General features: G+C 43.2%; 1 protein-coding gene across 9 annotated transcripts in view; it reads left to right on the forward strand.

Annotated features, from left to right (window-relative positions):
* Positions 1–25,427, forward strand: part of slc20a2 (solute carrier family 20 member 2) — a 201,968-nt gene extending 176,541 nt beyond the window's left edge. For 6 of the 9 annotated variants that reach the window (XM_062050772.1, XM_062050769.1, XM_062050773.1 and 3 more), the window contains 2 exons: positions 6,247–6,331; positions 24,725–25,427. In XM_062050772.1, the coding sequence (XP_061906756.1) occupies positions 6,247–6,331; positions 24,725–24,889 (250 nt within the window). In that variant the 3' untranslated portion in view covers positions 24,890–25,427. Of the gene's footprint in view, positions 1–6,246; positions 6,332–11,016; positions 11,102–24,724 lie in introns of all 9 variants that reach the window. The other 3 variants (XR_009826552.1, XM_062050770.1, XM_062050775.1) reach the window with 3 other exon arrangements.
* The last annotated feature ends 2,073 nt before the right edge of the window (positions 25,428–27,500 follow it).

Genomic DNA, 27,500 nt, shown 5'->3' on the forward strand with positions numbered 1-27,500 from the left:
GAGAATCGTTTTGAATCGGGAAAAATCTTATCCACACGATTATCAAATGTATTAGAAAAATTAATTCATACTGACCAAACTGGCTTCATGGAAGGTCGACAATCTTCAGACAATACAAGGAAATTGTTTAAAGGCCTACTGAAACCCACTACTACCGACCACGCAGTCTGATAGTTTATATATCAATGATGAAATCTTAACATTGCAACACATGCCAATACGGCCGGGTTAATTTATAAAGTGCAATTTTAAATTTCCCGCCACACTTCCGGTTGAAAACGTTTTTTTATGCTGACGTATGCGCGTGACGTCAAGGGTTGGTACGGAAATATACGGACCCATTGAATCCTATACAAAAAACTCTGTTTTCATCTCAAAATTCCACAGTATTCTGGACATCTGTGTTGGTGAATATTTTGCAGTATGTCTAATGAACAATGGAGACTGCAAATAAGAAAGTTGTAGGTGGGATCGGTGTATAAGCGGCGGACTACAGCAACACAACCAGGAGCACTTTGAGGATAGCAGACGCGCTAGCCGAATGACCTCACCTTGACTTCCTCCGTCTCCGGGCCGCCAACCGCATCGGTGATCGGGTGAAGTCCTTCGTCGTACCGTCGATCGCTGGAACGCAGGTGAGCACGGGTCGTGATGAGCAGATGAGAGCTGGCGTAGGTGCAGAGCTAATGTTTTTAGCATAGCTCTGTCGAGGTTCCGTAATTAAGTTAGCTTCAATGGCGTCGTTAGCAACAGCATTATTAAGCTTCGCCAAGCTGGAAAGCATTAACCGTTTATTTACATGTCCAGAGTTTGGTAGTATTGTTGATCTTCTGTCTATCCTTCCAGTCAGGGACTTATTTGTTTTGTTTCTATGTGCAGTAAAGCCTGATGCTATCACATTAGCTCAGTAGCTAAAGAGCTTCACTGATGTATTGTCGTGGAGATAAAAGTCACTGTGAATGTCCATTTCGCGTTCTCGACTCTCACTTTTTTTAAGAGGATATAGTATCCGAGGTGGTTTAAAATACAAATCCTGATCCACAATAGAAAAAGGAGAAAGTGTGGAATCCAATGAGCCAGCTTGTACCTAAGTTACGGTCAGAGCAAAAAAAGATATGTCTTGCATTGCATTCTAGTCCTTCACTCTAACGTTCCTCATCCACAAATTTTTCATCCTCGCTCAAATTAATGGGGTAATCGTCGCTTTCTCGGTCCGAATCTCTCTCGCTCCATTGTAAACAATGGGGAATTGTGAGAAGTCCTTCCTCCGGTGACGTCACGCTACTTCCGGTACAGGCAAGGCTTTTTTTTTATCAGCGAGCAAAAGTTGCAACTTTATCGTCGATGTTCTCTACTAAATCCTTTCAGCAAAAATATGGCAATATCGCGAAATGATCAAGTATGACACACAGAATGGATCTGCTATCCCCGTTTGAATTTTAAAAATTCATTTCAGTAGGCCTTTAATGATATTTACTATGCTAGAAGTCTCCCTTATCCCACAGCAGTATATACTGTTGATGCGGAGAAGGCATTCGACCGCATAAACTGGTCATTTATGTTTTGCACATTACGTAAATTTGGATGTGGAGATAATTTTATACAATGGATTAAGATGCTTTATACAAGGCCCACGGCATCAGTCAAAACCAATAATCATATTTCAGAACATTTTTCGTTGAAAAGAGGAGTAAAAGAGGGATGTCCTGCATCTGGATTATTATTTAATTTGGTTATTGAACCCTTAGCTGCAAAAATAAGAAGTGAAAATAATATTCATGGTATAAAAATTGTCTCTCAGTATAATAAGCTATCGATGTATTGTGACGACATAATTCTCTACCTGTCACATGTTAACTCTTTTCTTCACTATATCAATAATGTCATCACTGAATATGGCTGTTTATCAGGGTATAAAGTCAATTGGGACAAATGTGACATATTACCACTTAATAAACACTGCAAGAAATCACAAGTTCAGAACTCCAAAATTAAATGGAAAGAGGCAGAAATCATATATCTAGGACTACACATTACACCAAACCTTTATACAAGCAGAGATCTAAATCTTAAACATTTAAAAAATACAATAGAATTCAAAATGGAACGCTGGTCACGTCTCCAAATATCACTTTGGGGTTGGGTGAACATAGTAAAAATGAGTATACTGGCAGCAGTTAATTATATACTGAAAATGATGCCTGTCCTAATTAATAAAAGTTGGTTTAAGAAAATACATACAATGATATCACATTTTATATGGTGTGGAAAGAAGGCCAGTTGTTCATACTTAAGGTTGTCTTGTACACAAGATAAAGGAGGACTACAATTACCAAACTTCTTACATTATTATATCTCCTTCGGTTGTGAACAAGCAAGTCACTTATTTCATTCTTCTGCAGATAAGGACTGGATCAACATAGAAAAAAATATGTTAATGAATTTGGACATTGACGTGGGGAGATTATATTATACTAAAAAATACCTAATGAATAGAGGCAGAGCCCAATAGAAGCCACCTTTAACATTCTAAAACTGTGTCAGAAAATACTACGAATCAAGTCAATGACATCTGTAAATCAACCGCTTTGGTACAATCCTAATATCATAATTAATAAAAATGTGGTTAAATGGACAACATGGAAAGACAGAGGTATTACTAAACCTCATCATATTATTAATAAAAATTATTTTAAACTGTTCAATGATTTAGTTGATCAATATAATGTACCCATAAATAATTTTTTAAATTGTATCTCTTTAAAACACGCTGTAAATAAATGCATATCCTCTGAAAGTATGTCTTTAAATAGCCATGAACTGGAAGATGCACTTTTTAATCAAGATACATTTAAGAAATGAGTTAAACTATTTTATGGAATAATAAATGAACACCACACTAGAAATGCAAATGATGCATGTGTTCGGAAATGGATGATGGACTTAAACATTTTAGATGAAAGAGACATATCATTGAATGATATTTGGAAAAATGCCAATAAGCCCTTTAGAAGCATTAAAGATAAATTGACTCAATTTAAGATATTGAATAGATTGTATTTTACATTTTCTCAGCTGTTTAAAATTGGTGCAGTAGATAGCAAGTTATGTATGAAGTGTCGGGCAGCAGAGACAACTCTTGTTCATTTATTGTGGGAATGTCAGAGAATAAAAGAGTTATGGTTGAAAACAACAAAAGAAGCAATCACAGTCCTTAATATAAATATCCCAATGACACAGCAAACTTGTATTCTTGGGGATCTCCATCAATTTAGTAACGTGTCATCAAAGAGTAAAAATGCATTTCTTTCAATATGCATAATAACAAAAAGGGTAATATTTAAAAAAATGGATGGATGTTGATAGTCCAACTCATACTGACTGGTACACACAAGCTATGGAGATGATAAATAAAAAAAACTGCATTTAGTTTAGATAATAATCCATTATTTAAATTTGTTTTAACTATTAAATGAACCAAAATATGACTTATTATATCATTGTGGAAAATATTGGACACAATGTGTTGTCAAGCTTATGAGATACGATGCAAGTGTAAGCCACTGTGACACTATTGTTCATTTTATTTTTTTATTTGTTTTATTAATGTTTGTAATGATAATATCAATGAGGGATTTTTAATCACTGCTATGTTAAAATGGTTAGTAATATTGATACTGTTGTTGATAATATTCATTTTTGTCTCACTACTTTTAGATTGTTCCGTGTCATGTTTGTGTGTCCTCAATTGCTCTCAATTGCTCTGTTTATTGCTATTCTGAATGTTGCTGGGTCAGGTTTGGTTTTGAAATGGTATTGCATTATTATAGTATTGTTGTGTATTGTTTTCATAAAAAAGTAAAAAAATAAAAATAAAATCGTTTTTGAATCGAGAATAGTGTTGAATTGAAAAAAAATCGATTTTGAATCGGATCGTGACCCCAAGAATCGATTTTGAATCGAATCGTGGGACACCCAAAGATTCACAGCCCTAATATATATGGATACTTTCTAATACGGTTGTAATTATGTGATACTTGTTCATATTGACAAATGTTCAATGAAGGACATGTATTACGTATATACATACCGTAATTTCCGGACTATAAGCCGCACCTGACTATAAGCCGCACCAGCTAAATTTAAGGGAAAATACAGATTGCTCCATATATAAGCCGCACCCGACTATAAGCCGCAGGGTTTTGATGTGTAATTAGCGTAGTATATAGGGGTTCCTGCTACCACGGAGGGGATTGTCGGGACAGAGATGACTGTTTGGGAACGCAAAGCGTCCCATTTATTAACAATAAATCTTTCAATTATTCAATCAAACTTTCACATCTTTGACATGGCGAACAGCATTCGTGCAGAGTACAAATAATACAACGGTGCAAAGTAATACAAAGTGCTCGCCTGTACGTTATCAAAATAACCAGCCTACCGGTATATGAAAAGTCAGTCTTTAATCATTGTGTCATCGTCTTCCTCCTGCGTACTAAAACCACCGAAATCCTCTTCGTCGGTGTCGGAGAAGAACAGGCCGTAAATAAGCCACACCCTTGTATAAGCCGCAGGGACCAGAACGAGGGGAAAAAGTAGCGGCTTATAGTCCGGAAATTACGGTACATACATATACATGTATATATATGTGTGTGTGTGTGTATATATATATATATATATATATATATATATATATATATATATATATATATATATATATATATATATATATATATATATATATATATATATACTGTATATATAATGATAAATGGGTTATACTTGTATAGCGCTTTTCTACCTACAAGGTACTCAAAGCGCTTTGACAGTATTTCCACATTCACCCATTCACACACACATTCACACACTGATGGCGGGAGCTGCCATGCAAGGCGCTAACCAGCAGCCATCAGAGGCAAAGGGTGAAGTGTCTTGCCCAAGGACACAACGGACGTGACTAGGAAGGTAGAAGGTGGGAATTGAACCCCAGTAACCAGTAACACTCCGATTGCTGGCACAGCCACTCTACCAACTTCGCCAGTGTGTGTATATGTGTTAAAATCTAATTTTAACACGTATATATGACAACTATTTTTAGCCTACTTACAGCTATCAATGTGTTATATACGTGTATGTATGTATACGTGTGTGTGTGTGTGTGTGTGTGTGTGTGTGTGTGTGTGTGTGTGTGTGTGTGTGTGTGTGTGTGTGTGTGTGTGTGTGTGTGTGTGTGTGTGTGTGTGTGTGTGTGGGTGTGAGCATATATGAATATGATACAGCAACAAAAAGTTCAGTAATTTATATGTAAAAGCTGTAAAATTTGATTTAGTAGTATCTCTATTTATAGCCAAAGCGTTTATTTACCTGAACCACAAACGAGGTATTATTTTGAGGCGGGTGATAATTGATTATTTCTGAAAATGTTGTATCTCATTTTAACTTTATGTAATTGTTTTAGCTGTAATGATTTAGAGTGGAAAACAAAATGTTTGGGATTACATGGTCGAAGTGCACAAAAAAATAGAAACAATGTTATAATCTTAGTCCAATCATACTGCTAAGCCAGCATTGATACTGCAAATGAGTTCATTGAAACAATACAGCCAGTGAAGCACCAAAGGAGCGCATGCAGAGGTAGATAGAGCTACTGGATGCTGAACACTCACGCTTCAGATGCAGCTACTGCCATCCTGTGGAATTGAGGAGGTTGCCCACAGCCACATCTGATAATGCCTTTGTTTATGTTTGCTTTTTAATAGATTCAGTGGCTTGTTGAGTGCTAATTGGAGCCTTTTGGTACAACAGTGCTGTGATGCAACAATATTCAAAGTTCATTACATAACAAGTTCGATCTATTTTCAAGCCCATTCGAGTTCATGTAGCTGCTAAGTTGCAATGGATCAAGGGTCAGTCGCATGCATTTTGCAATCTAGTGGGCGTCCACGCATTTTTTGTTTGTTCAGGTTTGACGTAGTGCGCAGTGAAAACGCCACCTGTGAGACCTGAGGGCAGCATGTTAGCGTGCGTGAGTAAGGCGGAGCTGACCGTGTTTTCCATTCTTGTGTGCGCCTTTTCAGCATGTTTGTGTTGCGTGACTTGCTGTGTTGAACACGGTTGCCGGAATGTGGTCCGACGGTGCCACCCCCCCTTTCCCCTACAACAACACCCCTCTCCGCCCCGGCCTGCCGACATGAAAATGAAAAAATGTTTCTTTGCTCCTCCTCCTCTGTCCTCCCCCCTCCACAGTGGATTCACTATTGAACTGGCGTCCGCGCTCACAGTCGTGTTGGCTTCCAATATCGGAATCCCTGTCAGTACCACACACTGCAAGGTATGACCATCAAAAGCAGGGCCCCTTGCTGCCCCCCCCGCCCCCCTCAACAGCTCACCCCCTTTTCCTCCTTCAGCAGGCTCCTCCAGCGGGGAGGGGGTGCACACACTTCCTCCCAGGCCACCAGTCATTAGGCTCTGAAGCAAATTGTTTACATACCACTCAGTTTGTGTTTTACCATTTCTAGTTTCAAAATAAAAGTTAAAATACCATGAATTCTGGACTATAAACCGCAAAAATTTTCCCACGCTTTGAATCCTGCGGCTTATAAAACGGTGAACTAATTTATGTATTTATTTTCTTTGCTGGCAATAATGCAGAGAGTTTTGAAAAGAAACAGGCTAACACAGTAAATAGTTGTGTTATTGTTTGTGTTATGGCGCCATCTTTTGGACAAGTTCGCTCACTACTGATTAGACTGAGCTTTCAACCGTCTGTAGCATTTCTACTCGTATGGATTATTCATTCGTCACTCCAAGCACCGTTTATAAGGTACAACTAAAACAATTCTTACTTACTAAACCGTCCCATGTGTGACGTCTGTAGGAGTGTTTTCATGCATACTTTTACCTGCTATCGTAAGGTAAGAAAGCTATCGTTGGTAGCATTAGCTAATAGGCTAACACATTTACAAGTGTCTGCGTTAGTATTATTAAATTACAATGAGCAGCTCGAAGACCTCCATGAAAAATAAAAACAAAGGACCCAGATTTCCCTCGCCCAGACACGGGTCACCGGGGCCCCCCTCAGGAGCCAGGCCCGGAGGTGGGGCACGATGGCGAGCCCCTGGTGGCCGGGCCTGGCCCCATGGCACAGCCCGAAGAGGCAACGTGGGTCCCCCCTCCAATGGGCTCACCACCCATAGCAGGGGCCATAGAGGTCGGGTGCAATGTGAGCTGGGCGGAAGCCGAAGGCAGGGTACTTGGCGGTCCGATCCTCGGCTAAATAAGCTAACTCTTGGGACCTGGAACGTCACCTCGCTGAGGGGGAAGGAGCCTGAGCTAGTGCGCGAGGTGGAGAAGTTCCGGCTAGATATAGTCGGACTCACTTCGACGCACAGCAAAGGCTCCGGAACCAGTTCTCTCGAGAGGGGATGGACTCTCTTCCACTCTGGCATTGCCAGCAGTGAGAGGCGATGGGCTGGGGTGGCAATTCTTGTTGCCCCCCGGTTCAGAGCCTGCACGTTGGAATTTAACCCAGTGGACGAGAGGGTAGCTTCCTTCCGCCTTTGGGTGGGGGGACGGGTCCTGACAGTTGTTTGCGCTTACGCGCCAAACAGCAGCTCAGAGTACCCACCCTTTTTGGATTCACTCGAGGGAGTACTTGAGAGTGCTCCCCCGGGTGATTCCCTCGTTCTACTGGGGGACTTCAACGCTCATATTGGCAACGACAGTGAAACCTGGAGAGGCGTGATTGGGAAGAATGGCCGCCCGCATCTGAACCCGAGTGGTGTTTTGTTATTGGACTTTTGTGGTCGTAAAAGATTGTCCATAACGAACACCATGTTCAAACATAAGGGTGTCCATATGTGCACTTGACACCAGGACACCATAGGCCGCAGTTCCATGATCGACTTTGTAGTTGTGTCATCGGATTTGCGGTCCCATGTTTTGGACACTCAGGTGAAGAGAGGCGCGGAGCTTTCTACCGATCACCACCTGGTGGTGAGTTGGCTGCGATGGTGGGGGAGGATGCCGGACAGACCTGGCAGGCCCAAACGCATTGTGAGGGTCTGCTGAGAACGCCTAGCAGAGTCTCCTGTCAGAGAGAGTTTCAATTCCCGCCTCTGGAAGAACTTTGAACATGTCACGAGGGAGGTGCTGGACATTGAGTCCGAGTGGACGATGTTCCGTACCTCTATTTTCGAGGCGGCCGATTGGAGCTGTGGCCGCAAGGTGGTTGGTGCCTGTCGTGGCGGTAATCCTAGAACCCGCTGGTGGACATCAGCGGTGAAGGATGCCGTCAAGCTGAAGAAAGAGTCCTATCGGGTTCTTTTGGCTCATAGGACTCCGGAGGCAGCAGACAAGTACCGACAGGCCAAGTGGTGTGCAGCTTCAGCGGTCGCGGAGGCAAAAACTGGAACATGGGAGGAGTTCGGGGAAGCCATGGAAAACGACTTCCGGACGGCTTCGAAGCGATTCTGGACCACCATCCGCCGCCTCAGGAAAGGGAAGCAGTGCAATGTCAACACCGTGTATGGTGAGGATTGTGTTCTGCTGACCTCGACTGCGGATGTTGTGGATCGGTGGAGGGAATACTTCGAAGACCTCCTCAATCCTACCAACATGTCTTCCTATGAGGAAGCAGTGCCTGGGGAATCTGTGGTGGGCTCTCCTATTTCTGGGGCTGAGGCTGCCGAGGTAGTTAAAAAGCTCCTTGGTGGCAAGGCCCCAGGGGTGGATGAGAACCGCCCGGAGTTCCTTAAGGCCCTGGATGCTGTGGGGCTGTCTTGGTTGACAAGACTCTGCAGCATCGCGTGGACATCGGGGGCGGTACCTCTGGATTGGCAGACCGGGGTGGTGGATCTTCTCTTTAAGAAGGTGTGTTCCAACTATCGTGGGATCACACTCCTCAGCCTTCCCGGTAAGGTCTATTCAGGAGGTACTGGAGAGGAGGCTACGCCGGATAGTCGAACCTCGGATTCAGGAGGAGCAGTGTGGTTTTCGTCCTGGTCGTGGAACTGTGGACCAGCTCTATACTCTCGGCACGGTCCTTGAGGGTGAATGGGAGTTTGCCCAACCAGTCTAGATGTGCTTTGTGGACTTGGAGAAGGCATTCGACAGTGTACCCCGGGAAGTCCTGTGGGGAGTGCTCAGAGAGTATGGGGTAACAGACTGTCTGATTGTGGCGGTCCGCTCCCTGTATGATCAGTGTCAGAGCTTGGTCCGCATTGCCGGCAGTAAGTCGGACCCGTTTCCAGCGAGGGTTGGACTCCGCCAAGGCTGCACTTTGCCACCGATTCTGTTCATAACTTTTATGGACAGAATTTCTAGGCGCAGTCAGGGCGTTGAGGGTATCTGGTTTGGTGGCTGCAGGATTAGGTCTCTGCTTTTTGCAGATGATGTGGTCCTGATGGCTTCATCTGGCCAACATCTTCAGCTCTCACTGGATCGATTCGCAGCAGAGTGTGAAGCAACTGGGATGGAAATCAGCTCCTCCAAGTCAGAGTCCATGGTTCTCGCTCAGAAAAGGGTGGAGTGCCATCTCCGGGTTGGGGAGGAGTTCAAGTACCTCGTAGTCTTGTTCACGAGTGAGGGAAGAGTGGATCGTGAGGTCAACAGGCGGATCGGTGCGGCGTCTTCAGTAATGCAGACGCTGTATTGCATTGTAGTGAAGAAGGAGCTGAGCCGGACGGCAAAGCTCTCAATTTACCGGTCAATCTACGTTCCCATCCTCACCTATGGTCATGAGCTTTGGGTTATGACCGAAAGGACAAGATCACGGGTACAACGGCCGAAATGAGCTTCCTCCGCCGGGTGGCGGGACTCTCCCTTAGAGATAGGGTGATAAGCTCTGTCATCTGGGAGGAGCTCAAACTAAAGCCGCTGCTCCTCCACATCGAGAGGAGCCAGATGAGGTGGTTCGGGCATCTGGTCAGGATGCCACCCGAACGCCTCCCTAGGGAGGCCACGGGGAAGACCCAGGACAGGCCAGCCGGGATGTCTCCCGGCTGGCCTGGCAACGCTTCGGGATCCCCCGGGAGGAGCTGGACAAATTGGCTGGGGAGAGGGAAGTCTGGGCTTCCCTGCTTAGGCTGCTGCCCCCGCGACCGTACCTCGGATAAGCGGGAGAAGATGGATGGATTCTGTTTGTACTGTTTCAGTTTTACAAATTCCTCAGTAAATTCACCAAAACGTCACAGTGAGTTATTGAGTCTGTTTAGCTGATTAGAGAGCTAGCTTCCGCAGCTAGTGGGCCCAGACGATGACTTCTGTTTTGTTCGATCAGCTGTTTTACTGCCAAGTTACAGACACCATTTGGAAATACGGAGATACACAGTTTGCTATTTCCTCCGGCTCACCATCATAGAAATCAACGTTTAAAAAATTCCTGGAGAATCGGAATGTAACTTGCGGTTCCCATTGATGCTCGATGCCCAACGTAGGCTTGAAACCACTCCAGACATGTCCTTTATTGTAGAAAGCCAAAGAAAAAGCAGAAAATGCTAACCCTTTGATGGTGCATTTTCTAAACTGAGAGTTGTGAGGACCTAATTAGATTGGGGATTTTAGACTGAATGTGCAGCCGGATGCTGGTCCTGCCGTGTGTGCGCCCCACCTCCCCTGCCTCCTCCTGGAACGTGGGATCCGGCCCGGGGCCGTACAGCAGGACAGACCCCTGTCCTTCCAAAAAAACGCATGGTGTCTCATCCTGTCTCATTCCTCTTTTCCATTTCTCCTGGTCAGCACTGGCATGGTTTGGCGTGTGGGCCCGCCACCTTCCTGTACTTGGCTGCAAACACCCACCCTCCCCACCAACAGCAACAGAACCCCCCGCCCCATACCTCACCATCCCCACCTGTCACAACTTGTTTTCCACTTTTATTTTACGTCTCCTCTCTCTCCATCTTTCTGTCTCCCTCCCTCTCTCTCTCTCTCTCTCTCTCTCTCTCTCTCTCTCTCTCTCTCTCTCTCTCTCTCTCTCTCTCTCTCTCTCTCTCTCTCTCTACTCATCTGTCTTCACAGCGGATTTTGCATTGAAGTAATGAGTGCGCTAACAGTGCTTGTTGCATCAAATGTGGGCATCCCCATAAGCTCCACCCACTGCAAGGTATCTCAGCCCCTGGTAGTGAAAGCCCTGCATAAAAGAGCCTGCCCACTGGGCTCTGATCATTGCTTCACACGTAGATGTCAGTCACCAATCACAACTCCTCAGTTGCGGCTTTGAGTTTGTGTGCAGTTTTCCTAAGAATTCCAGTATGGATGACCGAGAAGGTCTTTAATTGGCTCTTCAATGCAGATAACCGATTAATATTGATTGCAGGAAGTCTTTTTCAATTTGTGCCACTTTAAAAGAGTCATTATATGATTTTTATCTGTTTAAAATATTTACTTGTGGTCTACAGACCTTCTTCAAGCCTATACTTTTTTAATTTAAATTAAAATTGAAATTCTATTTTATTTTTAGTTTAGTTTGGATTAATCATGAGTAATCACAGTTTTAAATTTGGAATATTCATGATTAACCTCAATTTTGAATTGGGATTAATCATGATTAATCACAATTTAAGGTTTGGATTAATAATGATTAATCACCATTTTAAATTTGTAATATTTATGATTAATCACAATTTTGAATTGGCATTAATTGTTGCCTTTCGCCCAAGTGCACCTGGGATAGGCTTCAGCCCCCCTTTGACACCAAAAGGGACAAGCGGTAGAAAATGGATGATTGATCACAATTTCAAATTTTTATTAATCTTCATTAATCACAGTTTTAAATTTGCATTGTATATTTTTAATCACAATTTTGAATTTTTTATTAATTTCTGCCGTCTGCCCGAGTGCAGCTGGGATAGGCTCTAGCTCCCCTGCCACCCCAAAAGGGACAAGCTGTAAAAAAATGGATGATTAATCAGTTTCAAATTTTGATTAATTTTGATTAATCACAGTTTTAAGTTTACATTATACATTTATAATCACAATTTTGAATTTGGATTGATCTCAGCGTCCCGCCCGACTGCGACTGGGATAGGCTCCAGCCCCCTCAAAATGGACGAGCCGTAGAAAATGGATAAATGGATGATTAATCACAGTTTAAAATTTGGATTAATCTTGATTAATCACATTTTAAAATGTGCATTATACATGATTAATCACAATTTAGTATTTATATTTATCTGAGAGTATTACTAGCTTCAATGATTTAAATTAACTTTAAAAAAATGCCCAATATTTGGACACAAATGCAATTTTATTGCCAAGATGTCATACAGGAACATTTCTTTAAAATGACACCCATGCCTTTACGCTCACATGCAGGATTCTCACAAGAACGAGGCATACAATTCATCCAGACCCACACAGTAGGATCCCAAATACATGAAAGGTGTTTTTTAATGCACATAATGACCCCTTTAGGACAGTTGGACATTTGTAAATGGTATGATAGGGAGACTGCACACCTCAAAACTGGTATTGACATTAATTCCTCATGCTAACATGTCCAATAATGTTCCTGTCTCACCCCACAAACACTGTGTTCTATAATGTTCCTGTCTCACCCTAAAAACACACACTGACAGCAACATGCTCCAATCTTCTGATGTTGACACGTATCATTCTGTGATCTAATTGATTGATTTGATCGATTGGCGCCTGGGGGACCCACCGAAGGTGTGGGACGGCACAGCAATTGATATTTTTTTATTAAAGGGCAGTTCATGTCAGATCCAACTTTATTAATTCCAACTTCAGTGGATGTTCCCCAGGCGGGTTGAGGAGGAGCTTTGAGCTGCTCCATGCTGTGATTATGTGCAATGGCCGCCCGTCTCCACGCCAAAGGAGAAGTCCATAAAAACAATATGATTCAAAACCCAAACACGTCTGACTCCTCCCCTTTCAAGTCCTCCTGATTTGAGCGGCGGTCATTGCACATACTGGTCTTGTGACCTCTCGGAAATGTGAGTTTTCTTTTGAAATTGTTGGTCGGAGCTAAATTCAGGTGAGTCCAGATTGCTCGAGTGGAAGTCTGACATGAGCAAGAAGATAAACTCAATTATTTTTAAAGAATTAATAATAAATTAACTGCTGATATCAGACTTCCACAAGTGCATTTTAGAAATGTGACAAATTCTTTAACCAGCTTGCTCAAACTAACCAACATGGAGGAAGATAAAGTTTAGACGAAGAGTCTGCAGGCTGTTTTCGTACTTTGGTGGTATTTATTATCATAAAAACAAATTAAGATGTTCTTTTATTATTATTATTTAATTCAATCTATTAATACAATTATTTTATTCAATAAATAAAGTATTAATTTAGTTAAAATATTGTCAATTTTGGCCCCGATTTGATATTGATATCCCATTATAGCAAGCTAACTTGCTATAATGCATGCTTACTTTTTATGCTAGCGTTTTAGCTCTATTCGATCATTTAAACCTAAAATGTATAGGTTTTGGAGAATGTCTCCAGCTTACAAGTGTACAAACTCTTCCCATTATAGCAAGCTAAGGTTAGCATGCTAACGTTTTATACTAGCTTTTTAAGCTTCAATCAACCCCTGGGCACAGATACAAGGGAAGAAAAATAAATAACTCACTTAAAAAATATGATTTAAACGTTCAAAATCAAATTATACTGTGGAGGTTGCCCACCAGTGGGTTCTCTGGACCACCAGACACCGACATGAGAGCCCAGTTCAGATTCACAATGAAGTTTTATTTTTCCAAATAAAGTATTTCTGTTGCTTTTCAGCACTTGTCTTTTCGTGACTGTCCGTCTTGCTCTCGCTCTCCACCAGCTTCAACTCCCACTCCACCACGTCTCTCGTCCTGGGTGCTGCTTATAACAGAGCGACAGGTGATTAAATAACCAGACCCAGGCGGGCCATCTACGCACCTGTCGCTGATTTCGAGGCCGGTCAGGGCACAACCCACTTCGCTGCAGGCGCGCAGGCCACGCCCCCCTCCACATACCTCCACCGCCAGACGCAGGCCGGAAAGGCGTCCGGCCGCGCCTACTCCTCCCCCACCCCCGTGAGGGAGCAGGAGAGGAAGTCGGCCACAGCCATCTGCGCCCCCGGTCTGTGGATCCCTCTAAAATTGTAGGGTTGTAAAGCTAGATACCAACGGGTGATCCGCGCGTTGGCATCTTTCATGCGGTGGAGCCACTGGAGGGGTTTGTGCTCCGAGCAGAGACTCAATGAGCGCCCCAGGAGGTAGTACCGGAGGGCCCTGACCGTGGAGAGGCACTCCCTCTCCACGGCCAGGGCCCTCCGGTACTACTCCGGTGCTGTACCTCTCCTCCCGGTCGGAGAGCTTCCGGCTGATGTAAAGCCGTAAAGGATGGGGCGGTCGACGCCCTCCACCTTCTGGGACAAAACAGCTCCAAGTCCTCTGCCCGACGCGTCAGCCTGCAGACAAAACGGTCGGTAGAGAAAAATCAGGCATGTGCAGGACTGGCTCCTAGCAGAGGGCCTTTTTAACCCTCTCAAACGCCTGCTGGCACTGCTTCGTCCACTGGACCAGATCTGGAGCACCCTTTCGGGTGAGGTCAGTTATTGGGCTGGTCAGGTCCGCAAACCGGGGTAGTAACCCGCCATACCCAAAAACTGCCTCACCTCTTTTTTTGTCTTGGGGGTTGGGCAGGCCGCAATTGCCGCTGTTTTGTCTACCTGCGGGCGCACCTGCCCTCCTCCCAAGTGGTACCCCAAATACTGTACTTCCCTCCGGCCAACTGCACACTTTGCCGGGTTGGCGGTGAGCCCCGCCTGCCTCAGGGACTCAAGCACTGCCCCAACCCGCCACATGTGTTCTTGCCAGCCGCCACGCTGGATGATGACGACATCCAGGTAGGCAGCCGCGTATGCAGCGTGAGGGCGCAGCACCTGGTCCATGAGGCGCTGGAATGTGGCGGGCGCACCGAACAAGCCAAACGGGAGTGTCACAAATTGGTATAAACCTTCCGGAGTGGAAGAGGATATTTTTTCCTTGGACTCTGGCGACAAGGGAATCTGCCAGTAGCCCTTGGTCAAACCAGTGTCGTAAAAAAACGAGCAATGCCCAGCCGATCCAGGAGCTCGTCGACCCGGGGCATTGGGTACGCGTCAAAACGTGATACCTCATTTACCTTGCGGTAATCCACACAGAACCGCACAGACCCATCCTTCTTCCCTACCAGAACGATGGGGCTGCACCACGCACTGTGGGATTATTCTATTTCCCCCAACTCCAGCATGGATTTTAATTCCTCCTTTGCGTTTGTGTTTGGGGAGCCTGTAGGGGTGGTCTCAATATGATGTAGGGCTAGTCTCAATATGATGTTGGATGAGGTTCGTACGGCCGGGCCGAGTGGAGAACTATAAAGAACTAGAATTAGGGGGCGGTATGACGTAGTGGGTAGTGCGGCCGTGCCAGAAACCTGAGGGTTGCAGGTTCGCTCCCCGCCTCTTGACATCCAAAATCTCTGCCGTTGTGTCCTTGGGCAGGACACTTCACCCTTGCCCCCGGTGCCGCTCACACTGGTGAATGAATGATGAATGAATGATAGGTGGTGGTTGGAGGGGCCGAAGGCGCAAACTGGCAGCCTCGCTTCCGTCAGTCTACCCCAGGGCAGCTGTGGCTACAAATGTAGCTTACCACCACCAGGTGTGAATGAATGATGGGTTCCCACTTCTCTGTGAGCGCTTTGAGTATCTACCAATAGAAAAGCGCGATATAAAATGTAATCCATTTATTATTAGAACACATCAGAAAAGCGCTGCTGCAGCTTGGCAACATCCGCTTTCTGCGCTAACGTGAGCTGATTATCACAGAGGAAGGGGGAGGGCAGGGCAGAGCACGAGATCTCTGGCTCGAACTCCTCCTCCTCCTCGACCACCGTCACCATGGAAACAGGCTCCGCCTCCTTGCATGCTTTCAGGAGGTTTAGATGGTAAATTTGAGTGTCTCTGCCTCGGTCCGAGCTTCGGACCTCATAATCCACATCACCCACTTGCCGTGTGACCTCAAAGGGTCCTTGCCATCTGGCGAGTAATTTCGAGCTGAACGTTGGAAGTAACACAAGCACTTTTTCTCCCGGTGAAAATTTTCTTAGCTGAGTCCCCGTTATACAAGCGCTGTTGACGTTCCTGGGCCCGGAGCACATTCTCGCGTGACAAGTGCCCCACCGTGTGGAGTTTTGCTTGCAGGTCCATGACGTATTGAATTTAATTTTTGCTGAGGCTTGGGCCCTCCTCCCAGCTTTCTTTAATTATGTCCAAAACCCTGCGCTGCCTCTTGCCGTATAATAATTCGAAAGGCGCAAATCCTGTGGAGGCCTGGGGTACCGATGTGGGAGGTCCGCATTGCAAACAGTAGGGGCTCTAACCATTTACCCCAATTTGTTTTTTCCTCGGATCGGTGCGGATCGCTTTAATTCTCAATAATCCTTATAGTTCCTTTATCGTGCGTGATATAAAGGACGTGCCCTGGTCAGTCAGAATCTCCTTCGGGATTCCGACTCGGGAGATGACCTGAAACAGTGCTTGCGCCACACTCTTTGCATAGATGGAGCGCAGCGGCACTGCTTCGGGAGACCGGGTTGCGTAATCTACCAGGACTACCACAAAACGATACCCCCGTGTGCTCGGGTGGAATGGTCCGATGAGGTCCATGCCAATTATTTCAAAGGGGACCTCCATGAGTGGTAATGGGCGCACGGGCGCCTTGGGGGTGGCCGCCGGATTGACCAGCTGGCAGTCCGGGCAGGTAGCACACCAGCGGCGCACGTCTGCCCGGATGCCCGGCCAATAGAATCGGACTATTACCTGATTGAGTGTCTTATCATACCCCATGTGGCCAGCCGTGAGGTTGAAGTGCGCCGCCTGGGGAATAATTTCCCGGCGGCGTTTCGGCACCAACAACTGGGTGATTTCCTCTCCTGTCTGAGTGTCACGGCTCACTCGGTATAATCTATCCCTAATGATTGAAAAATGAGGAAATACCCGCGCTGTTCCCGGGCGCACCAGCTGACCGTCGATAAAGACCACCTGGTCCCAGGCCACGCGCAGAGTGTCATCTCGGGACTGCTCGAGGGGGAAATCCTCCGTAGGGTGCCAGTGGGGGGCTGGGGAGGCTTCCCGCGAAGCCCCCGCCAGTTCCCCCTAGGCAGTGTCGGATGAACCCGCGTCGCCACTGAGAAGTGCGCGGATATTCCCCTTTACTACAGGGCATGCCTCAAATCCCCGGGTCGAACCAGGTTCTGGTGGATCATGGACTGCTCGCAACCCAAATCCACCATCGCCTGGTATGTACCCCCTTGTAACCTTACCGGTATACAGTATGTCTCACCCGGGCCGGGGGAGGGCACTGGAGGGCCGGCCACCCGGATCACCTGCCTCACCTCCACCCGCGGAGGTCCCTGACGCACGTGATCGGGCCGCCCACGCCTGCCCAGGCGTTTGAGGGGGCGTCTGCGTGGGAAGTGGGATATAAGTAGCAGCCGGGACCTGCGGAGAAAGAGCAGAGGGAGAGTCAGATGGGTAGTGCTTTGGGACCGGCGATACCTCCTCCTCCCGTTGCGCGCTCAGTCCGCGCGGTGTGGGTACCGGTCGCGCCTCGCGGTACACTGCCAGGTGGTCCTCGGCGAGGGCCACTGCCGCTGCCAGGTCCCGGGGTCGGTGATACCGGACCCAGTTTGCCGTCCGCGCAGGGATGGCCTCCACAAATTGCTCAAAAAGCAGCCGCTCCATCAGCTGGCCGACTGCCTCCCTCGGCTGCAGCCAGCATGTCGCCGCCTCTTGGAGCCGCTGACCCAGCACGAACGGGCGGTTCTCCGTCCCCAATTGCATCGTCCGGAACCGGCGTTGGTGGTCCTCAGCGGTGCCCCCGGTCCGGTCCAGCACCGCCCTCTTCAGGTCCGGAAAGTGCACGTGGGAGGCCGCCGGTAGGCTGAGCGCCGCTCTCTGCGGCTTCCCCCGTCAGCAATGGCAAGAGTCTCACCCCCCACTCTTCTTTTGGCCACGTGCATGCCTCTGCCGTGGCCACAAAAATGTCAATGAATGCATGGGGGTCCTCCAGCTCCCCCATGAGCTGCATGGCGACGGCCGCTGCTGTTGGCCGTGCCGCTCCCCCCCGGTCCCGCCAGTGCTTGCAGGATTTGGCCCTGCTGGGCCATTTGCTGGCAGACCGCCTCCATCTGCTGGTGGTTGGCCGCTGTCACCTCCGTGAGCACGCTCGCAAGAGCCGTCAGGAGGTCGGTCTCTTCCGCCTCAGGTAGTCCGGCTTGGTTGGGCGCCAAATTGTGGAGGTTGCCCCCCAGGGTTTCTCTGGACCACCAACCCAGTTCAGATTCACAATGGCCTAGTGGTTAGAGTTTCCACCCTGAGATCGGTAGGTTGTGAGTTCAAACCCCGGCCGAGTCTTACCAAAGACTATAGAAATGCTTTGCACTCAGCAAATGGGTCAAACCTTTTCTCAATCAAGGTTTGGAATTGGGGGTTGAATCACCAAAATGATTCCCGGGCACGGCACCGCTGCTGCCCACTGCTCCCCTCACCTCCCAGGGGGTGAACAAGGGGATGGGTCAAATGCAGAGGACAAATTTCACCACACCTAGTGTGTGTGACAATCATTGGTACTTTAACTTTAACTTAACTTAAGTTTTATTTTTCCAAATAAAGTCTTTCTGTTGCTTTTCGTGACTGTCCGTCTTGCTCTCGCTCTCCACCAGCTTCAACTCCCACTCCACCACGTCTCTCCTCCTGGCTGCTGCTTATAACAGAGCGACAGGTGATTAGATAACCAGGCCCAGGTGGGCCATCTACGCACCTGTCGCTGATTTCGAGGCCGGTCCTGTTACATCCCGCTTCGCTGCAGGCCCGCAGGCCACGTCCCCCTCCACAGATACATTTTAAATAATATTTTTGCACTGCTAGATATAAATCCCAAGTAAAAAAATCAGGGTTTATTGGTATATTTTAACTTTGAAAATATATGACATTAGACAAGTTGATGAATAAATTAAATTTGGTAATTTCCCAACCAATATTCTACAACACAAATACAACGTTAAAACAACATGCTTTTTGACAACGTTTAATCAATGTCGGGTTCTGACGTTGATTTGACCATTGAATTTTGGTAATTTCCCAACCAATATTTTACAACACAAAAACAACGTTGAAACAACATGCTTTTTGACGACGTTTAATCAATCTCAGGTTGTGACGTTGATTTGACCTTTGAATTTTAGTAATTTCCTAACCAATATTCTACAACACAAATGCAACGTTGAAACAACATGCTTTTTGACGACGTTTAATCAATTTTGGGTATTGACGTTGATTTGACCATTGAATTTTGGTCATTTCCCAACCAATATTCTACAACACAAATACAACGTTGAAACAACATGCTTTTTGACGATGTTTAATCAATGTCGGGTTGTGACGTTGATTTGACCATTGAAATTTGGTCATTTTCCAACCAATATTCTACAACACAGATACAACGTTGAAACAACATGCTTTTTGACGTTAAATCAATGTCAGTTTGTGACGTTGTTTTGACCATTGAATTTTGGTCATTTTCTAACCAATATTCTACAACACAAAAACAACATTGAAACAAGTTTTTTGATGACGTTTATTCAATGTCACGCTGTGACATTGATTTGACCATTGAAATTTGGTAATTTTCCAACCAATATTCTACAACACAAGTACAACGTTGAAACAACATGCTTTTTGACGATGTTTAATCAATGTCAGGTTGTGACGTTGATTTGACCATTGTAATTTGGTCATTTTCCAACCAATATTCTTCAACACAAATACAACGTTGAAACAACATGCTTTTTGACGTTTAATCAATGTCAGTTTGTGATGTTGTTTTGACCATTGAATTTTGGTCATTTCCTAACCAATGTTCTACAACACAAATACAACGTTGAAGCAACATGCTTTTTGATGATGTTTAATCAATGTCAGGGTGTAACGTTGATTTGACCATTGAATTTTGGTCATTTTCCGACCAATATTCTACAACACAAATTCAACGTTGAAGCAACATGCTTTTTGACATTTAATCAATGTCAGTTTGTGATGTTGTTTTGACCATTAAATTTTGGTCATTTCCTAACTAATGTTCTACAACACAAATACAACGTTGAAACAACATGCTTTTTGACGACATTTAATCAATGTCAGGTTGTAAAATTTATTTGACCATTAAATTTTGGTCATTTCACAAACAATATTCTACAACATAAAGACAACATTGAAACAACATGTTTTTTGATGACGTTTATTCAAAGTCTGGTTGTAACTTTTATTTGACCATTGAATTTTGGCCATTTTCCAACCAATATTCTATAACACAAATACAGCGTTGAAACAACATGCTTTATGACGTTTAATCAATGTCAGTTTGTGACGTTGATTTGACCATTGAATTTTGGTCATTTCCTAACCAATATTCTACAAAACAAATACAGCATTGAAACAACATGATGTTTAATGACGTTTAATCAATGTTGGGTATTGACTTTGATTTGACCATTACATTTTGGTAATTTTCCAACCAATATTCTACAACATAAATACAACGTTGGAACAACAGGTTTTTTGATGACGTTTATTCAATGTCAGGTTGTGACATTGATTTGACCATTGAAATTTGGTCATTTCCCAACCAATATTCTACAACACAAATACAACGTTGAAGCAACATGCTTTTTGATTACGTTTAATCAATGTCAGGTTGTAACGTTGATTTGATCATTGAATTTTGGTAATTTTCCAACCAACACAAATACAACGTTGAAACAATATGCTTTTTGACGACGTTTAATCAATATTCTCCAACACAAATACAACTTGAAAAATCTTGATTTTTGACAACATTTAATCAATGTCGGGTTGTGACGTTGATTTGACCATTGAACTTTGGTCATTTCCAAACATATATTCTACAACTCAAATACAACGTTGAAACATGTTTTTTGATGATGTTTATTCAATGTCAGGTTGTGACATTGATTTGACCATTGAAATGTGGTCATTTCCCAACCAATATTCTACAACACAAATACAACGTTGAAACAACATGCTTTTTGACGTTTAATCAATGTCAGTTTGTGACGTTGATTTGACCGTTGAATTTTGGTCATTTCCTAACCAATATTCTACAACACAAATACAACGTTGAAACAACATGCTTTTTCACGACGTTTAATCAATGTCGGGTATTGACGTTGATTTGACCATTGAATTTTGGTAATTTTCCAACCAATATTCTACAACACAAATACAACGTTGAAACAACATGCTTTTTGACGTTTAATCAATGTCAGTTTGTGACGTTGATTTGACCGTTGAATTTTGGTCATTTCCTAACCAATATTCTACAACACAAATACAACGTTGAAACAACATGCTTTTTCACGACGTTTAATCAATGTCGGGTATTGACGTTGATTTGACCATTGAATTTTGGTAATTTTCCAACCAATATTCTACAACACAAATACAACGTTGAAACAATATGCTTTTGGACGACGCATAATACATGTCGAGTTGTGACGTTGATTTGAACATTGAATTTTGGTCATTTCCCAACCATTATTCTCCAACACAAATACAACTTGAAAAAAATTTCTTTTTGACGACGTTTAATCAATAGCGGCTTGTGACGTTGATTTCACCATTGAAATGTGGTCATTTCCCAACCAATATTCTACAACACAAATAGAACGTTGAAACAACATGTTTTTTGATGACGTTTATTCAATATCAGGTTGTGATATTGATTTGATCATTGAAATGTGGTCATTTCCCAACCTATATTCTACAACACAAATACAACGTTGAAGCAACATGCTTTTTGACGTTTAATCAATGTCAGTTTGTGACGTTAATTTGATCATCGCATGTTGGTCATTTCCCAACCAATATTCTACAACACAAATACAACGTTGAAACAACATGCTTTTTGATGACGTTTATTCAATGTCAGGTTGTGACGTTGATTTGACCATTGAAATTTGGTCATTTTCCAAACAATATTCTACAACACAAGTACAACGTTGAAACAACATGCTTTTTGACGATGTTTAATCAATGTCAGGTTGTGACGTTGATTTGACCATTGTAATTTGGTCATTTTCCAACCAATATTCTTCAACACAAATACAACGTTGAAACAACATGCTTTTTGACGTTTAATCAATGTCAGTTTGTGATGTTGTTTTGACCATTGAATTTTGGTCATTTCCTAACCAATGTTCTACAACACAAATACAACGTTGAAGCAACATGCTTTTTGACGTTTAATCAATGTCAGTTTGTGATGTTGTTTTGACCATTGAATTTTGGTCATTTCCTAACCAATATTCTACAACACAAATACAACGTTGAAGCAACATGCTTTTTGACGTTTAATCAATGTCAGTTTGTGATGTTGTTTTGACCATTGAATTTTGGTCATTTCCTAACCAATATTCTACAACACAAATACAACGTTGAAACAACATGCTTTTTGACGTTTAATCAATGTCAGTTTGTGATGTTGTTTTGACCATTGAATTTTGGTCATTTCCTAACCAATGTTCTACAACACAAATACAACGTTGAAGCAACATGCTTTTTGATGATGTTTAATCAATGTCAGGGTGTAACGTTGATTTGACCATTGAATTTTGGTCATTTTCCGACCAATATTCTACAACACAAATTCAACGTTGAAGCAACATGCTTTTTGACATTTAATCAATGTCAGTTTGTGATGTTGTTTTGACCATTGAATTTTGGTCATTTCCTAACTAATGTTCTACAACACAAATACAACGTTGAAACAACATGCTTTTTGACGACATTTAATCAATGTCAGGTTGTAAAATTTATTTGACCATTAAATTTTGGTCATTTCACAAACAATATTCTACAACATAAAGAAAACATTGAAACAACATGTTTTTTGATGACGTTTATTCAAAGTCTGGTTGTAACTTTTATTTGACCATTGAATTTTGGCCATTTTCCAACCAATATTCTATAACACAAATACAGCGTTGAAACAACATGCTTTATGACGTTTAATCAATGTCAGTTTGTGACGTTGATTTGACCATTGAATTTTGGTCATTTCCTAACCAATATTCTACAAAACAAATACAGCATTGAAACAACATGATGTTTAATGACGTTTAATCAATGTTGGGTATTGACTTTGATTTGACCATTACATTTTGGTAATTTTCCAACCAATATTCTACAACATAAATACAACGTTGGAACAACAGGTTTTTTGATGACGTTTATTCAATGTCAGGTTGTGACATTGATTTGACCATTGAAATTTGGTCATTTCCCAACCAATATTCTACAACACAAATACAACGTTGAAGCAACATGCTTTTTGATTACGTTTAATCAATGTCAGGTTGTAACGTTGATTTGATCATTGAATTTTGGTAATTTTCCAACCAACACAAATACAACGTTGAAACAATATGCTTTTTGACGACGTTTAATCAATATTCTCCAACACAAATACAACTTGAAAAAACTTGCTTTTTGACAACATTTAATCAATGTCGGGTTGTGACGTTGATTTGACTATTGAACTTTGGTCATTTCCAAACATATATTCTACAACTCAAATACAACGTTGAAACATGTTTTTTGATGATGTTTATTCAATGTCAGTTTGTGACATTGATTTGACCATTGAAATGTGGTCATTTCCCAACCAATATTCTACAACACAAATACAACGTTGAAACAACATGCTTTTTGACGTTTAATCAATGTCAGTTTGTGACGTTGATTTGACCGTTGAATTTTGGTCATTTCCTAACCAATATTCTACAACACAAATACAACGTTGAAACAACATGCTTTTTCACGACGTTTAATCAATGTCGGGTATTGACGTTGATTTGACCATTGAATTTTGGTAATTTTCCAACCAATATTCTACAACACAAATACAACGTTGAAACAACATGCTTTTGGACGACGCATAATACATGTCGAGTTGTGACGTTGATTTGAACATTGAATTTTGGTCATTTCCCAACCATTATTCTCCAACACAAATACAACTTGAAAAAAATTGCTTTTTGACGACGTTTAATCAATAGCGGGTTGTGACGTTGATTTGACCATTGAAATGTGGTCATTTCCCAACCAATATTCTACAACACAAATAGAACGTTGAAACAACATGTTTTTTGATGACGTTTATTCAATATCAGGTTGTGATATTGATTTGATCATTGAAATGTGGTCATTTCCCAACCTATATTCTACAACACAAATACAACGTTGAAGCAACATGCTTTTTGACGTTTAATCAATGTCAGTTTGTGACGTTAATTTGATCATCGCATGTTGGTCATTTCCCAACCAATATTCTACAACACAAATACAACGTTGAAACAACATGCTTTTTGATGACGTTTATTCAATGTCAGGTTGTGACGTTGATTTGACCATTACAATTTGGTCATTTCCCAACCAATATTCTACAACACAAATACAGCGATGAAACAACATGCTTTTTGACGACGTTTATTTATTGTTGGGTTCTGACGTTGATTTGACCATTGAATTTTAGTCATTTCCCAACCAATATTCTATAAAAAAAAAAAATCAGTAAAAAGCAGCCTGCAGGTCTTCGCCATGTGACTTGTTGAGGTTCTCCATATCGCGGTGTCTGATCCTGTCCTCTACCCCCTTCCCCTCCAGGTGGGTTCCGTGGTGGCGGTCGGCTGGATCCGCTCCAAGAAGGCGGTGGACTGGCGCCTCTTCCGGAACATTTTCCTGGCGTGGTTCGTCACCGTGCCGGTGGCGGGCCTGTTCAGCGCCGCCGTCATGGCCGTGTTCGTCTACGGCATCCTGCCCTTCGTGTGACGCGGGGGCGACGTGGCCGGGAGGGAGGATAACAAAACCACGGAGCGCCCGAGAGTCTTGATAGTGCAGGAAGACAGGAATGAAGAAAGGTCGAAGGTGAAGAGAAGGGATGTGAGGAGGGTTGGTTCACATGCTGCCTTGGCTCTATTCAACCCTTCAATGTTGTGCACTTAAATCCACGCTACAAAAAAAAAAACATGGCTGACATTCACTCGGTGATTATTAATCCAACATGCCAGAAAGCGACTGTACATATTACTATTATCATTATATACAGCAACTGTTGTCTTGCTTCAAAGTGTGTGGTCAACCAACCCATCTCACTTTCTTCTCATGCTGGCTTGCAAGGTACAAGAGAGGGAAGGCAAGGCGCCTCAGTGAGGGCCGACGAGACTGTCGCTCTACTTTTTATGTTTCTTTTTACATCAGACCGTACAAAAACCTGATTCACTACAGAGTTGATTTGTTTGTATGGATGGCTTGTTTTTAAATGTTCTATACCGTAATCTGTACTGTAAATAGAGGGTGGAAACCGGGAGGGGGGGGATTCGTGTTTTGTTGTTTTAACTGTGATATGTGCACCATTTCATCATCATCTCGTCATATTCTGGTTTTATCGCGTTTGTGGCAAATTAGAAATGATCATTCATACAAAGTAGATCGGCGTAGTACCCCGGCAGTCCGCTAGGGGATGTGTTGCGTCTCAGCTGCTCAAATGAAAGGAAGAAAAAAAAAATGTCGGCGGGCTCGAGAGTTTGAAGAACACGACGGCACATTTGAGACATTTGGCATGCCAAAGTAAGATACTCTCGTCACCACGCCGGCTTTTAAAAGTAGAATTATGAAGTTTAAACACATACATTTGTCATCTGCCTTTTTGTGGGGGTTTGGTCAAATACCCGTTTGAGCTATAACAAGATGCATCAAACCCCCAATAATCCGTGTTTGCTTTTCCATTTGAAACCAACACTAGAAAAATGTCACTTTTTAAACAAAGAATTTTTAAAAAAGTAAATGGTTTGCGAATCAGTTTGATGGCTGCGTACAACCGGAAGTAGTTTGTACACCGACCCATTTGCTTTAAGGTTATGGTTCTAAGTTTATTTCCAGCTAGCATACAGTTACAATATATCACATATTTTTATTTTCTCCTTACAACATGTTCAAAAAGGAGTAGAAAGAAGCATATCTTTTTTAATCCTACTTCTTTTCCATCTCAAAGCAAATAGTAACGCATTTGTTCACTTCTTGTTCTCATTTCGTAACATAAATTGAATAATAAAAACATTTCTTTTTGGGTATTTGCACTTTGAAAAAATGCCTATCAACCGCAATCCTTATGTGAGATAAGCACACAATTGCTTCTTATTTTTAAGCATTCTAACTAGTAAGTACAATTCAGCTAACAATGGAGACAATGGGGAACGCTCTCTTCTGCCTATAAAGCGCTCTAAAAATACATCCAAACACTTATAACGTTTTATATACATGCTGTAAGTATGTATGTTATGTAGACATAATAACAGGTAATATTTACACATTTTGCTCATTCTAAGCATATGGCGGTTTATTAATTTCACAGGCGCATCACAATGTTCACTATTTCACAACTACTACTACTGATGACAGACTTCATGAGAGCCAACAAACATAATAAAACAATCACTTACTGTACAATGTCTGCTCTCACTGGGATGCCGACTGATGGGATGTTCATATTTCGCCGTTTAAATAAAGAATGAATCCACACGAAGGGATTTAAAAAAAAGTTATCCGCTAACAAGCGTCTTTTCGTGTCTTTCTGGTCGCTGCGGGTGTAAATACAGATGACCAACTTCTCAGTTTATGTCCACAACCTTCTACTATCCAGGTGAGATACATGAATAATAATCTAGAATACTTTGTTATTCAGGTCATGAGATGTAAATGGATTATTGCTGGCGCTTTTTGAAAAGTTTTTTTTAGAGGCAAAAGGGATTACTCTCATTAGCACCATTGTTATCCACCTAGAACAGGGGTCGGCAACCTTTACCACTCAAAAAGCCATTTTGACCAGTTTCACAGATTAAAGAAAACAATGGGAGCCACAAAACTCTTTTGAAATGTAAAATGAAATAACACTGCATACAAAGTTTTTTTTTTGCTTTGTGCTATGTATAAACCAGGGGTCTCATACACGCGGCCCGCACCTTAATATGAGAACTTAATGTAAGTGCGGCCCGCAAGTTTTATATGTCAGGCGCCTGACAGCGCCATACTTGCCAACCCTCCTGATTTTTCCAGGAGACTCTCGAATTTTAGGGCAACTATTTTCTCAAATGTCTGCTGATATTCACCCAATCATCAATAATAAGGGCATGCCATGATAGCACAGCATTTAACGCCCTCTACAACATGTACGAACAGCGTACCAGCCCAGCCACATGCTGTATGCAGCTTCTGCTTGCACACACAAGTATATGCCCCGGGAGATTTCTGGGAGAGGCACTGAAATCCGGAAGTCTCCCGGGAAAATTGGGAGGGCCGGCAAGTATGCAGCTGAGCCGCCGAGTGGTCAAAGAGCCGCATGCGGCTCCGGAGCCGCGGGTTGCCGACCCTTGACCTAGAACGA

Source organism: Entelurus aequoreus, linkage group LG06 (assembly GCF_033978785.1).
Source record: "Entelurus aequoreus isolate RoL-2023_Sb linkage group LG06, RoL_Eaeq_v1.1, whole genome shotgun sequence".
Lineage (NCBI taxonomy): Eukaryota > Metazoa > Chordata > Actinopteri > Syngnathiformes > Syngnathidae > Entelurus > Entelurus aequoreus.